Source organism: Harpegnathos saltator, unplaced genomic scaffold, assembly GCF_003227715.2.
Source record: "Harpegnathos saltator strain DR-91 unplaced genomic scaffold, Hsal_v8.6 scaffold746, whole genome shotgun sequence".
NCBI lineage: Eukaryota > Metazoa > Arthropoda > Insecta > Hymenoptera > Formicidae > Harpegnathos > Harpegnathos saltator.
This window is the reverse complement of record NW_020230589.1, coordinates 30,001-44,162: the sequence shown is the minus strand read 5'-3', so window position 1 is coordinate 44,162 and position 14,162 is coordinate 30,001. Positions and strand designations below refer to the sequence as shown.

At 50.6% G+C, this 14,162-nt stretch overlaps 1 protein-coding gene across 13 annotated transcripts in view; it reads left to right on the top strand.

The window, feature by feature from the left end:
• Positions 1–3,817: 3,817 nt before the first annotated feature.
• The window catches only part of LOC105180691 (prominin-like protein), an 11,588-nt gene continuing 1,243 nt past the window's right edge, over positions 3,818–14,162 (top strand). The window contains exons 1-16 of one of the 13 annotated variants that reach the window (XR_003114050.1): positions 3,818–4,109; positions 4,623–4,975; positions 5,187–5,308; positions 5,394–5,417; positions 6,121–6,129; positions 6,755–7,050; positions 7,142–7,291; positions 7,378–7,593; positions 7,670–8,225; positions 8,312–8,470; positions 8,932–9,053; positions 10,190–10,240; positions 11,039–11,076; positions 12,034–12,192; positions 12,545–12,634; positions 14,013–14,126. Coding sequence is in view for 11 of the 13 variants with exons in the window: in XM_025305996.1 (XP_025161781.1) it covers positions 3,844–4,109; positions 4,623–4,975; positions 5,187–5,308; positions 5,394–5,417; positions 6,121–6,129; positions 6,755–7,050; positions 7,142–7,291; positions 7,378–7,593; positions 7,670–8,225; positions 8,312–8,470; positions 8,932–9,053; positions 10,190–10,240; positions 11,039–11,076; positions 12,034–12,192; positions 13,131–13,188; positions 14,013–14,126 (2,693 nt within the window). In the remaining 2 variants the exon portion in view is untranslated. Of the gene's footprint in view, positions 4,110–4,622; positions 4,976–5,186; positions 5,309–5,393; positions 5,418–6,120; positions 6,130–6,754; positions 7,051–7,141; positions 7,292–7,377; positions 7,594–7,669; positions 8,226–8,311; positions 8,471–8,931; positions 9,054–10,189; positions 10,241–11,038; positions 11,077–12,033; positions 12,193–12,544; positions 12,635–13,130; positions 13,189–14,012; positions 14,127–14,162 lie in introns of those variants that run through there. The other 12 variants (XM_025305996.1, XR_003114051.1, XM_025305998.1 and 9 more) reach the window with 12 other exon arrangements.

The following is a 14,162-nucleotide window of genomic DNA, read 5'->3' as shown; positions in this document are numbered from 1 at the left end:
ATATATCAGATCAGGAAAAGAAAAGCCTGAGATTGATTATTTATAAGATTTACAGAGAACATATTTTTCGAAGCAACCTCTAATAAATGTATGTAAACTACCTCTGTTACATATATTTTTCGATGATAACCATAAANTCTCTCTCTCTCTCTCTCTCCTCTCCTCTCTCTCTCTCTCTCTCTCTCTCCTTCTCTCTCTTCTCTCTCTCTCTCTTATCTTTCTTCTCTCTTCTCTCTCTCTCTCCTCTCTCTCTTCTCTTCTCTCTCTCCTCTCTCTCTCTCTCTCTCTCCTCTCTCTCTCTCTCTCTCTCTCTCTCTCTCTCTCTCTCTCCTCTCTCTCCTCTCTCCTCTCTCTCTTCTCTCTCTCTCTCTCTCCTCTCTCTCTCTCTCTCTCTCTCTCTCTCCTCTCTCTCTCTTCTCTCTCTCTCTCTCTCTCTCTCCTCCTCTCCTCTCTCCTCTCTCTCTCTCTCTCTCTCTTCTCTCCTCTCTCTCCTCTCTCTCTCTCTCTCTTCTCTCTCTCTCTCTCTCTCTCTCTCTCTCTCTTCTCTCTCTCTCTCTCTCTCTCTCTCTCTCTCTCTCTCTCTCTCTCTCTCTCTCTCCTCTCTCTCTCTCTCTCTCTCTCTCCTCTCTCTCTCTCTCTCTCTCTCCTCTCTCTCTCCTCTCTCTCTCTCCTCTCTCTCTCTCTCTTCTCTCTCTCTCTCTCTTCTCTCTCTTCTCTCTCTCTCTCTCTCTCTCTCTCTCTCTCTCTCTCTCTCTCTCTCTTCTCTCTCTCTCTCTCTCTCTCTCTCTCTCTCTCTCTCTCTTCTCTCTCTCTCTCTCTCTCTCTCTCTCTCTCTCTCTCTCTTCTCTCTCTCTCTCTCTCTCTCTCTCTCTCTCTCTCTCTCTCTCTCTTACTGTTTTCATTCATCTCCCATTCTCGTCCCTCATCCCTCTGTACACCCGGAGCAGCGGGGGGAATTTCTCCCGCGATAAAATCAAATCAAATCATCCGTCTCGATCCGCCAGCCGTCAGTTTCCTCATCAGCAGAGTCTCGTCTCTGCTCGCTCTCTCGAGCGAAGGGAGGATTGCGATTAATTGTCGAGAACAAGATCCAAAAAGGCGACCTGCGTCGTTGACTGTGTGACGTCAGCCGGCGAATGTACCGCGTGTATCCGAAAGTTATTCGGGAACACGACCCAATTCCCCGCTCGCTCGACCTAATCGGTCGTAAAGGTACCCGCGTTCATGTACCCGCGGCACGGCATCGGGGAGCGCGTTGGCTCGGATATGCCTATTAAATCACCCTGAGACACGGCGCCCGACTTATCGCGCACTCGCTCGCGTGCTTGCGATTTTGCGTTCGCAGCGACGTTCTAATTACACGCGCCCTCTGTCTTCTTTTTTTTCTGCCAATACGATATCGGGCTATAAATAGGGCCGTTCAGCCGTAAACTCCGAGCCGCCTGCCGTTCCTTTTGTCCCGAGAGCGAGAACAAATGCCTGAGGAGCTGTGAGAGAGTCGTTCCTCTCCACAAAGGAGGACAAATTCTCGGGGAGAGGAACGCCGGAGACGCCGACGGTGCGCCGGTCGTTCCTTCCCGCCGAATCGCCGCGGCGTCCTAGTTTCGCGAAATTCGCCGGCGACGTGTCGTACGCGCGGCTCCCCGCGGCGTATATCGCGTATACACGTGCATCAATATTTCCGCCATGTCGTCCGCCGTGTCGCGAAATTAATACGCGGCGGCCCCGCGGCGGGAAAGAGATGGAGCGCGCGACGTCGCTTGTGACGAGGACACGTTGAATTGCGCGGCGCGGCTTTGAGAACGAATGTTCTTTGGGAAAAAGAAAAGAAGAGGAAGTAAACGGCGCAAAGTTCGGGTCGAAAGTTTCGGAGTCTCTCGAGTCCCTCTGATGATTTTCTCGTTGCGCGACAAACGCGGCGTTAATAGCGCAGAGGAGGGCGGCCGTTCGCCGGACGGTGATCGCACGCCGACCGACGTCATCAGCGTCCTTTTACGCGCCAAAAGGGAATTATAGACTCTGCTGGAAAACGCATTCCCCGTGTTAACGCGGCGGAATCATACGCGCTTTATTTATAGTCGGCGCGTGCTCGATCCGGCAAATTCCGGGGATCTAAATAACGGCAGACGAGTAGTTTTCCCCGCTATTTCTATAATCTATCAGCACGACTCCGGCCGAGGCGGAGGCGGGGGCGGAGGCAGAGGGAGGAGGGAGCTTGATCATAGTGCTAATTAGTCTCGGATGTTTCGATGACGCTTCGGCAACCTCGCTGAAATTGCTCGGCCGCCGCGCCGCGCCGCTCCCGGCGAGTTTCATCGGACACCCCTAACGAACGCAACGTTCAATCACGGCCCGTTCTTTCTCTCCGCGGCTATTACCCACCTACGGCCGTCTATTGCTAACTAGCGTCCTCAAAACCCTCTCCCGGCCGGCGTGCGTCCACCGCGATTCATGGAACTTGATTGACAGCGGCCTCCGCTTTGATTCGACGCTCGGCCAAACGAGCAGCTCGCTTTCAGGGGGAATTACGGAGATGCGTCTATGTTAATTCCAATTAGGCGATTTCGCCCTCAGGGCCGTTGCGAAGAGTCGCGACGTTTCCCCCGCATGTCCATCCTCCGTCCTTCTGACGGAATCTTCATTTCCTCGCGCGTAGCTCTTGTTGGCCGGCCCGAAACTCACGGCGGGCTGCCGAAAAACGAGTTCAGGGGGTCAACCCTCGGCCATCGCGCCCGTTACCGCGATGTTTTTGCGATTCTCACCTTCCCTATTCTCTCTCTCTCTCTCTCTCTCTCTCTCGGGTTCACCCCTTCGCGTGATTACGTGCGTGCGTTCGCGAATGTAGAACAGCTCGGAACAGGATCACCGGTTGTAAATCGATGCAGCTCGCGCGCGTTCAGCCGGTAATCTAAAACGCAACCACCAGCCACCACCGACCGAAGCTGACCCATTTTCTGGAGGAGGGAGAGCAACGTTGCCCGGCGCGAGATAAATTTTCAAAGCCGCGTCCCCGTTCCGGCGTCCCGTTGTTTTCCGGCGACCTGGCAGCCCTTCCGACGTGAACACCCTGACCTACGACCTACTTTCGGCGCGTCCTCGTTCCGCCCTCCCCTTGCTATCGAAAGGACGCGCGGCGGCCATCAGCTGTTCCCGATGGAGGAGCGAGAGAGAGGGAGAGAGAGAGAGAGAGAGAGAGAGAGAGAGAGAGAGAGAGAGTGAGTGGGAGGGAGGCGGAGGGAAGAACGCGAGAAGCTCCGATGCATTTTTATGCGCCGCTGCGCATCCACATGTCCCGCTCCTCATCCACGTCCACGTTAACGCACATATTCCACCTTATTTCCTCCGGGAATATGCACGCAGGAGCTCGTCTTCGCTGCGCACCGACGAATTCTTCCGGTTCGCACCGTGAGATTTTATTCGATGATGACTTCCTCTCTCCCCCCCTCTCTCTCTTGTCTTCCTTTCCGTTTTGCTCGCGCATCTGCGATATCTCTGCGCGATACGAACCGTCTAATCGAGCGTTAAGCTCGAGAACACTGACCAAGCCCCGAATTCAGCGCTGCCAACAAGTCGCGCGCGCTCGCATTCTGCGGCTCGATTGCGGCAACGGTCTGCTTTCTAGATCACCGTTTTCCGATCCCCCCCAATATGCAGACGCTCGTGGCGCGTTTCAGCGCTGCGAAGCAACCCGGTCAGCCGTGACCAGCGATCCGCCATCGATTCGATTTCAGAGCTAGCTGCGAGTGATAATGATCATCGCGGTGTCTTCCGACATGGAAGAGCCGATAATCGTGCGACTGACACAGTCATTAAGCCTCGTCTCTCCTCGTGTTGCACTCAGGTATGATCACCGTGGTGGACGGCCAACCGGTTCTCGCGGATCCCCTTAAGGAGTGGAAGATCCTGGTGACCCATTACGGCGGACTGGCCGGCCTCGCCCTCGTCGGACTCCTCGTGGCGGCTATCCTCCCCTGCGCGGGTCTCTTCTTCTGTTGCTGCAGATGCGCGGGCCACTGCGGCGCCCGCAGTCAGCCCTTCGACAAGAAGCACGATCATTGCAGGAAGATTATGCTCAGCATCGTGCTGATCGGCGTCGCCACCATTCTGCTGTGAGTATCTCCCGCGGGAAGCGAATTTTCCGCCGAATTTGCGCGAGTCGTCCAACTTCGACATCTCCTGGGCTTTGCTCAACCCCTTGGTATGTTGCGCGTAGCCCAGCCAACGTACAGGGAAAACATCAGGGAAAACAGAGAATAACCGCGACGCATCGCCGCTCTCTTTCTCTTTATCGACGTACTCGCAATTGCGACTAATCTGGGAATTTCGAATGCGCGCTTCTCCCACGTAGAGGATTAACGAGCGCATCAATACCAGGTTGCACCTCGCACCCGAGAGCTGCATCGCGATGGATGGATAATTAACTTGGCGCAGACCTTCCTTGAAATGTAATTATCCCCTGTGCAATTTAATCTGCTCCCATCGGATGTGGTATTAATATTGGAGATATCAAACAATGTTAAACACGGCCTCGCGTAAAACCGAGCGACAATGAAATTCTATTGGCCATCGCCTCGCGTGTAACAGCGCGGGTAACGTTAATAACGATTAATTAATCGTTGCAGCTTCGGCGTGGTGTGCGCCTTTGTCACCAACGAGTACATGCAGGAGGGCACCAAAGAGCTTCCGCACAACGCCAAGACCAGCCTGAAGGACGTGAAGCTCTACTTGAGCTCCACGAAACAAGAGATTGAGAATCTGCTGAAGACCAACTGCGAGGAGCTAGAGGTCACGCTCAACAATATCCTCCAGGCCAGCGGCAAGATCGTCACCGAGCAGTTGGCGGAGTATTCCCACGCCGTCTCCCTGACGAATCTCAATGACATCGTCACCGGCCTGGAGTCGATCAGAGAGGACCTGCGGCTCATGAATAAGATAACGCAGGAACTGCGAATAAACGCCAGTCAATTGGACATCGGTAAGCGGCGCGTTCGAAGCCCCCGAACTCCCTCGAAATAATCGTCCTCACCGCGCGGGCGAGAATTGCATCACGTGCAAAGTGTAAAGAAACGATAATGGCTAGATCGAGCTGTTCGTCGTACTCGGAGCGTCCTTGATTTTTAAAGTCTACCCATATCGCGAGGAAATAAAGAAAATCTTTGAAAGCACTTGTCAATTTGCTCCTCCAGTTGTTCGCGGCGTCAAGAAGAATCTTCTCCACACGTTAGCCGCGTGCACGACCGACAAGTGCCAGCGAGTCCTGCACGACTACAAAGTGAATCAAATGTCAGTCCAAGTAGACTTCGATAAGGTAAGTAGCGGCGAGAGCCGTTTCTTATCTCGAGTACTACTTTAGTCAATTACTTATGACGAGCCTTTTCCTTGTTTACACGCAGTACATGGACCGTTACTTCCCGAAGGTATGACTTTATGGTGAAGGAATATTTTTCTCTTCTTTTACTATAACGACACATTTAAGGAATTTTCATATGCGCTCGGTCCTCGATATTAGCGAGGAGAAAAGTTTCCCTTCAAAAATTATCTTTCGAAAGAAACGAACGACGATCGCGATGTCCCGCGTTCGTGATTCTCGAATTTGGAAATATTATATCGAGGCCCAAACGCGCGCACAAGTACAAGATTGACGCTTAAATGTATCGAAACGGTAGATTTGTACAAGGCTTGCCTTGGCTTTCGTTTTTTGCTTCATAGGTAAGGCTTTGTAGAATAAATTCAGTAATGTCGCGAGTCTTACTGAGAGAGTAATTATACTTTTATAATTAATTATGTAATTTTGTACATGCAACATTGTGCAATGTTGTATCGCTTCACGAGTATTTATCTTTGCCGGGTAATTATATCGTCTAGATTGATAGAATTGAGACTTTTCGTTCCAATCTTTACATCATTGATATTCGATATTTTCTCATTCGTTAAGTCTCGAGAGAAGATTACATCGAGATGTACTGCATGCGTGATACACCGGTGCAAGCGCAATTACGATAAATTCCGACTTGCCGAAACGTTGATTATTCTGGCAATTTACCGGCACAACACGTGAACGTTAGTGTACGAAGAGAGATATTGTATAAAATCATTTGATTCCATGCTTGCCACAAATAGCTTCAGTCTGTAAGTTGTATAAGCGGAGGCATGCGATTCCCCCCTATCTTGTGTGCACTGTCGTTTCATACAAACATGATTACCTGCATCGTCCGATTGATTTTGCAAAGTAGTCTGCACGAGTATAGGAATGTCTGTATGTGTGTCGATGATGCGACACCATTCTACTAGAGGAACTTCCTTCTCTCTGTCAGCACAATGTTTTTCCCCTCGAGCACCTTTCCGTTCAATAGTGGAAATGAAAATGCGTTAGTGATTTCACATTGCAAACACAATCGAGGAAGATTTTTCCGAGAGGGAGACTCTCTTTTAATTAAGCACGAAAGTTTAGTGTGTTTTACTTTGAAAAGATGTATACGTGATATTTCTTCATTTTCTTATTCTTTCCAACACACATATGCGCACAATGCGCACATCTTTTCCTTCGTGTATCATCGAAACGTTAGCTGTCGCGAAATTCGATGAAGCCGGCATGTCTCTCACCCCCTCGGGAAACTGCATTTAGTAGCTCGAAGTAGTCGAATCAGTTAGCGGCGGAGTATCTCAATCCGTTTCTCTCATGTGTTGAATCTTCTTCCCCCGCAAACGACTCCATTTAATGCCAATTAAAAGCACGAGCGTGCGCATTTTTCAGCTGCCGGACGTTACGTTCGCGTTACATAACATCACCGTGCTGATGGAAGGCAACATAGTGTCGGAGGTGAGCCAAGGCAGAGAGTCGTTCCTGAAGATCCAGAAGGACATTCAGCACGCTGTGAATCAGACGATCCCCGTGGTCAGCGCGAGCATCCGACGTGCTTGTAACTTTCTAGCCAACATCGCCACCAACATGACTGCCCTCATCGACAGACTGAATGCCGACATAGATAGAGTTTATATTCCGCATTTAGACATCGCCCGGAACAACATAGATCAGTATTCGCCCTATAGGTTCGTGCGACGACCTCGGGATGAACTTTTCTCGAGACAGACGGAATAGCGAATTGGCACTAATGACCTTCGAACACGCGCTTCTTTCTAGATACTACCTCGGCCTGGGTATATCCGGCATTCTTCTGACTGTCTTGATGTGCTTGACGTGCGGCCTCCTCTGCGGCATTTGCGGAAAGCGCCCGGACGGATACGGGGACGATTGCTGTAACAAAGGGTCAGGTGCACGCTTTCTCATGATGTAGGTTGCGAAAGTCGGGAAACATGTAAGACAAAACGGCTCGCTACCGTCGTTTTTATTATCGCCGCTCGTGTTTAATCGCGCAGGGCCGTGTGGATCATCTTTCTCCTGACGAGTGTGTTGATGGTTATAACCGTGGCTCACATGGTAACCGGTGTTATGGCTCAGCGCGGTATCTGCGAGCCCCTGAAGAACCCGAAAGACAACAGAATGTTTGAGCTGGTCGACGAACTCGTGCAGATCAAGAGGATACTTTACCCGAAGAATCCGAAAGCGAATATCAATATGAGTTACATCGTTACGTAAGTGCAACGATTACGGATAAACCTCTGTGAAATTTGCGCATGCTTGATCGATCGATCGATCCTTTCGTTGCAGCAAGTGCCACGAAAACGAGACGCTCTACGACGTGTTGAATCTGAAGAATCTCTACGACGTGGAGAATCTACGCGATTACGCCGGTCGCTACGACATCAACGACACGATCCAACAGCTGCGACGTAAGATCAGCCTCTCCCCCGGCGTGGTGATTTTAAAAGACAGCGCGAGGTCCAAGCTGAACGACCTCGCGCAGAGTGGTCTCAGCGACATCAAGTTTTACCAGTATGCCGAGTTGCTCGCCGAAAACATCACAAACATCAACTTGGAACACCTCGCCAAGCAACTGCGCGAGGTTTCCGCCAAGTTGCCGGGCGGTCAAGAGGACATCAGGGACAGTCTCGAGAAGAACGCTCACGACTTGGAGCATTATCACAGAGACCTGGTCATGCCGATGGCCATGCTCAGCGAGCAACTGAGCGCCAATGCGCTGATGCTCCAAGAGAACATCAAGTTCAATCACAGCTCGATGGCGGAAGCTATTCACGACCTAGTGGACGAGGTCACCAAGGCGCAACAGTTTCTGAACAAAGACGGCCCGGAGTATGTTCAATATGTATGTATTATTCTTTTCTTTTCTATAGACTCTAGAGATTAGACGGCTGAACACGGCTAACAAGTACGATTGACACGACTTGACAGCTCGCGACCAGGTTTGGCAACGCGTTTCTACATCAGGTGGACAAGTTCCTCGATCATGTCATCTTAAAGTCCATCAAGGAGATCGGGAGGTGCGCTCCCGTTTCGAACGCTTACAACGCGACACTCGTGGCAGGATGCAATAAGGTCCTGGATCCATTCGTAAGTATCACGTTCCACTTGACATCGGGGGAGAATATACGCATCGATTTTCGACAAGTTGGCCCAGACTTGTTAATTACCTATCGCTGGACCTTGTTATACCTCCCTCTCTCTCTCTCTCTCTCTCTCTCTCTCTCTCTCTCTCTCTCTCTCTCTCTCTCTCTCTCTCTCTCTCTCTCTCTCTCTCTCTCTCTCTCCCCCTCTCTCCCTCTCTCCCTCTCCCCTTCTCCCTCTCCCTCTCCTTCTCCCTCTCCCTCTCCCTCTCCCTCTCCCTCTCCCTCTCCCTCTCTCGCTGCCTTTCTCGTTATAAATTCTCCGACCGCCGTGGAAGTTTCTCGATCGACAAGTGAATTCGCGTCGGAGACGATAACTGAAATATCGGGTGCGAGCGACGACGCGTTGCAAAATTGAGCGAACCCTGCCAAAAATTAATATTCATGCTCCTATTTGCATTTATACAGAACGGTTTCTGGGCGAGCGTCGGCTGGTGCTTGATCCTATTCATACCGACGATAGTGCTCTGCGTGAAGCTGAGCGCCCTGTACCAAAAGTCGGATCCGTATCCGGGGCCCCTCGTTGAAGCGTAAGTCTCCACTTGTTTCTCTCTGTAAATACGACAATCGCGACTGCTCTGCGAAACCTGAGAAACGTGTTTTTCATCGTGTTTTTCACTCCCTCACTCGATATACATGGTGCATGACGATATTTGAGGTACCAATGTGTCTCCAGTAGATCCATTGTCGATCGATATCGTGCATCGAAACACGGATTACCTATCGAATCGCCCATCAATCAATCCCCTATCCAGGTGAAACGAACGACCGATTGCGAATCTGAGAGAGGACGATAAGATAAAAGAGACAACGATACTTTTTCGTATTGAACTCTGAATCGAGACGGGACTCTTTCTTTTTTCCTCCGTCTCTCTTTACTTTGTCTCTGCGAATCTCAACGTACAACGAATCTCTGAGCACCCTTCATGTAGAAACTGTTGAAAGTCTTATTTTTTCCGGCTCTCGTAGTCATTCTCGAGCTTCCATATACCATGGCATGTACTTATTCGCGCTTTGTAACATCTTCTTTGATAGTCGGCATGTCCTTGTTCTTTTTTTCTTTTCTGTCTCATCTTTTTTTTGTATTTTTATTTACAACAAGACCCTTCGAGCCGGGAGATTCCGCTGGAATCTCCCGGTTCGAAAATTACCTCCCGACCTCGACCCTCAGGACCTCATGAATCGTACTGAATATCTTGTCCGTTCGAGGCGGAGAAAATTGTGTGATGAGTTCGTTTTCAGTTTATTTGTTCTTCCACTCTGTGAGGTGTGCGAATTAACAATCTTAACGTACAGTCAACGGGGAGATTACCTTGCCGCTTCAGTGATCCGCGTCGCGCCTGCTAAAGCAAGAAATTAAGTGCAGAAACTAGTATGTAAAAGTACGAGAGGAAAGTATGTTACTTTCGATATTGAAAGATAAACCGTCGTTTCCAGAGGTGTTGACCCCGATGACTATATCTTGAGCGCGCATTGTCTTCCCTCAAGAACTGTGCACAACGAGCCACGCGGCAAGAGATCGCGCAAAAGATTTGTCTCTCATTTTGAAACCGATCGGCCGTGTGCCCCCGGTACACCCCGCGCGGTAGCTTAGATTATGTTTAAAGTAGCCGTCTAATGTGTGGAATGGTTGTTGGAATCTAACCGCTAACACGCTCCGTTACAGTGAATATTTGTATGACGCGTACGCAGACAGGGATAACATACCCCTCGCCCAGTAAGTATACTACGACAAAGCCACAATGTGCTCTCGCATGTGCCTCCCTCACGTATTTTCTCTCTCTCTCTCTCTCTCTCTCTCTCTCTCTCTCCCTCGAGAGTGACACGCATGTACGTATCCATCAAGTTTATTTTATATCACCGGACCTTTGAATGCCGTGTGTAACTTGCTCGGAAAAAAGACATCCTGTACCTCCCTCGCTCCCTTCTAGAGTTTGCCGTGCGCGCAGTGACTCGATTTCCGGCGATCAGTCGCTTCTCTCACTTTTTCTTTGCCCACCAATTGACACCAAAACTACCGAATCGGCCTGCGACCTCTTGCAAAAAAATTACTCAAATTTGCACGAGGATGCACTTTATACTTTTAATAGTTGGATAAAAGTGGAGGAACCAAAGAGGCATTTTTATCCCTCGTATGAAGACACAGGAGGTTTCTCAGAAACCTCCTGAGAAGGTTTCCGTGAGTTCTGGTGTCAAAGGAGAGGAACTGAAGGAAGGAATCGCTGCGCGCCATTCGCAGGCGGAAAGTAACTTTGGCGTATCGTCTCCTTCGATATATCCACATTGGACGTTTTTCCATTGGCACTCTGATTTTTGTACGACTGCATGCGACCGCGCACCCCGCACGAGAAGATTTGAATCTTCTGCGCTGGCGTAGACACGTTTGTCGTGGGATACGTTGCGTGTTGAATTATGTTGAGCGTTTCGAGGTTGATTTCACGCTTATTCGACCACACACGCCGCATTACTAATTTGTCAGTTACTAATTTGGCTCAATTAATATTTTCTGTTTAAGAGCTTCGCTAGGAGATACACACATACTGACATACACACGTACGTGCGGATAGACGACGGCTTTTTTAGATCGAGCAAGTTCGCCACCGGCTGTAGTCGTCTAGAAAGTGTCTCCCGATCGTAAAGCTGCACGATACCGAACTCGCATAATGATTGAACACACGGCGGCGGCATGGCGAGCGCCTCCCCCTCCAGAGTGCCTCCAATTAATCGAGTAAATCGAAGCGAATAGAAGTGAATCAGCAAACGGGTCTTTCATCTGGAATCCGCTGCGGCTCCTGCTTCGAGTCAATCAATCCCCCACTCGACTTTATTCCGTCGCATTCAATCCGCCTCATCCGTCGTCGTCGCCGCCGCGGCGCAAACGGACGACTTGCGATGACACTGCAATCTGCCAGGCACCGATGCGCAATTCATCATTCTGCGGGTTCCCGTGCAGTCGCGGGGTTGATACACGCTAGTCAGAAAAGTGTTTCCCAAGTGATGTTTCCCGATACTCTGTGGAAATCCGCGGAGCCCGGAGAGACGCAATTAGCGGTCGCCGAGTGCTTTATCGAAAGAGATACTTGCCGCGATGAATGAAAGCCGCGATTCGCTCGACCGGGGACGGAGGCGTGCAAAAAGCGACATCGACGATTTTGCCAAGACGTCTCAACGGTCGTTGAAGACATCCAAGTTGCTACGATAATTATCGACGTGAACTTTTACCCACGGCGTCTCCTTCTCCCTCGAGTTTTCAAAGTCTTTCCAAAATATTCTCCTACTTCATTTGGGAAACACCGAACCGAAGGTTTAACCGACACACCGCAGCTTCTAGCGTACGAAACACGTACTCGACACGTGCAGATAGACACACACACACACACACATAGACACACACACACACACACACACACACACACTTGTTCTCTCTAACTCGCATGACGAGTGCTCGCGTCGTGTCCCCGGCACGAACCGTGTCGGCTTTCCTAAGACAAGGTTGCATTCTGCTTGCAGCGTGCACGACAAGAAGCACGTCTCCCACGGTAGACACCATCCGTCGGCGTACGTGGAGAGCTACGATGGACCCGCGGGATACAACGAGCGAGAGAGGATTGCCGACGCTCATCAAAGTACGTCGCACCATGACTCAAGATACTCCGACCTGGCGCCGAAGTGAGTAGAGGAGTCCTTATCGCGCTTCTCACCGGCCTCTCGTGTCCGTTAGCGTGAATCGCACGCAAACCTAGGAGATCGATTTCTGATTTTCCGACGATTTTCAACGACTCGTCGCACGTGTATTTGTATGCGTATATCGACCGTGTGATTGAGAAAACGGCGCGCTGAGTCGAGACGAGACGATGTTCAACGCGCGGTTACGTTGTAGCGTTTAAACGTGACGCATTGCGACGACGTTACCTACCCGGTAACGCCGCGCAATTCTCTCTCTCTCTCTCTCTCTCTCTCTCTCTCTCTCTCTCTCTCTCTCTCTCATCGGTTTCATCGGTCACGTCTTATTTCTTTACAGTTTCACCCTATCGTGGCGAAACCACGAACATACCGCCCCTTCCAAAACAGAACCTCACAATAAAGTCTTTAGCGTATCACTAGAGTCGCAGTAAGTTTGTATAAGCGGAGCAAGTGATCAGCATATAAAATGAGCTTTCTGTGAAACGTAACGCTTCCACCTTGTTTGAGTATATACCGAGCCAATCTGGCGGTCAGTATGATACCTCTTCTTCTCGTAATCTCTCCTCGCCCGACACGAGCTGGGTTCCCACTCATCGAATGTGATCTCGCGTACTGTCGCCGTGAGCTGACAAGCCCGGACGATCGATGTTGTGCGAGAGGCGGCTGTCCTCGGAGCGGGAGAGCGAGTTTGACGCATGCTGCGCGATCCTCTGAGGATCACGGAGCCGTGATCATCAGGCACTCTGCGCTCCTCCTGCGGACCGCCGCTGATCGACGGCACCGGTCGTTCCTCCGGTTTTGAGATTTTTAGCGCGCGAGGCGATCCGAGATATCCGACTGTTGAATGTAGTATCATGTTGACGCATGTTCATATGACGCAATCAGCCCCGATGGTCATGGATTTTTCTCCCGGTTATTTCCAGGTGAGTGGGAACCCTGCGGGGGGGTCAACCTCTCGCGTCTCTCGATACGCCTCTGCACGTAAGTCGCAAGACTATTGTTACCAAGTGTTACGCCGTTTCTCCTTCTCCTTGCGTGTTACGTTCGTAAGAGTACTGTCGGTTGACTGATTTGACCGATTGACTGATTGGCCATGTCGCGCGGCAGCCTTGCCGGAGAGACTAGGCTCGGCCCGAGTCGAGGTAACGGAAAGAAAAGAAAAATGTCTGTGAAAACATGATGGAACACGCGAGGCCAAGGGGTCCGAGTGCGTGTTCAGCTTCCTCCGTCGGTGGAGACGCTTGCCGTTAATCCGGAACGAGATGGCTCAGCCAGGACACTGGTCGATGCCGATGAACCTCCATGTTTCGGGCGATACTTGATCGTGACATTAATTTAGCTTGAAGACACCTCACACGACTTTCCGCCGCTGAGTAGCATGTCCACTCTCCGCTCCGTATCGTCTGGAAAGTATATTTTGTGCGATCGGAACACGCCCGTCAGACGCGTCTCTCCAGCCGAGAGTTCACAATCTTACTTTCATTTCGCTTGGGCGGCTGCTGTATCATATGTTAGTTCGCTAAGGCATTTTACTGTGGCAAAGGACGTATGTATATATATATATATATATATATATATATATAAAAGATGAGCGTTTAGCTCTTTCGCTAGCCGCAAGCCACCGAGACGTTTGCGCCGACTTTGTGGAGGTCCTCATGCCGAATCACAGGCAGCGAAAGGGTTAAGCGAATCGGTACGGCTCACTAGGAAATGTTTGAGCGCAAAGAACCTTGCCCGGAGACGAATACCTCGCGCGTATACCTGATACTGCGTAATCGTCGAGCTCACGAGTGCTATCGTTGCAGAAATTGGGACTTCCCCAACGGTGGACCGCCAAGGTATCAACCAGCTGCCGGGGCACCGCCTCCATTAAGTACCGAGTATGAACGACCGCCGCCCTATTACTATCCTGGACCGGGGTAAATATTACTCGTGTGTTTCTGAAATCCCGTAAC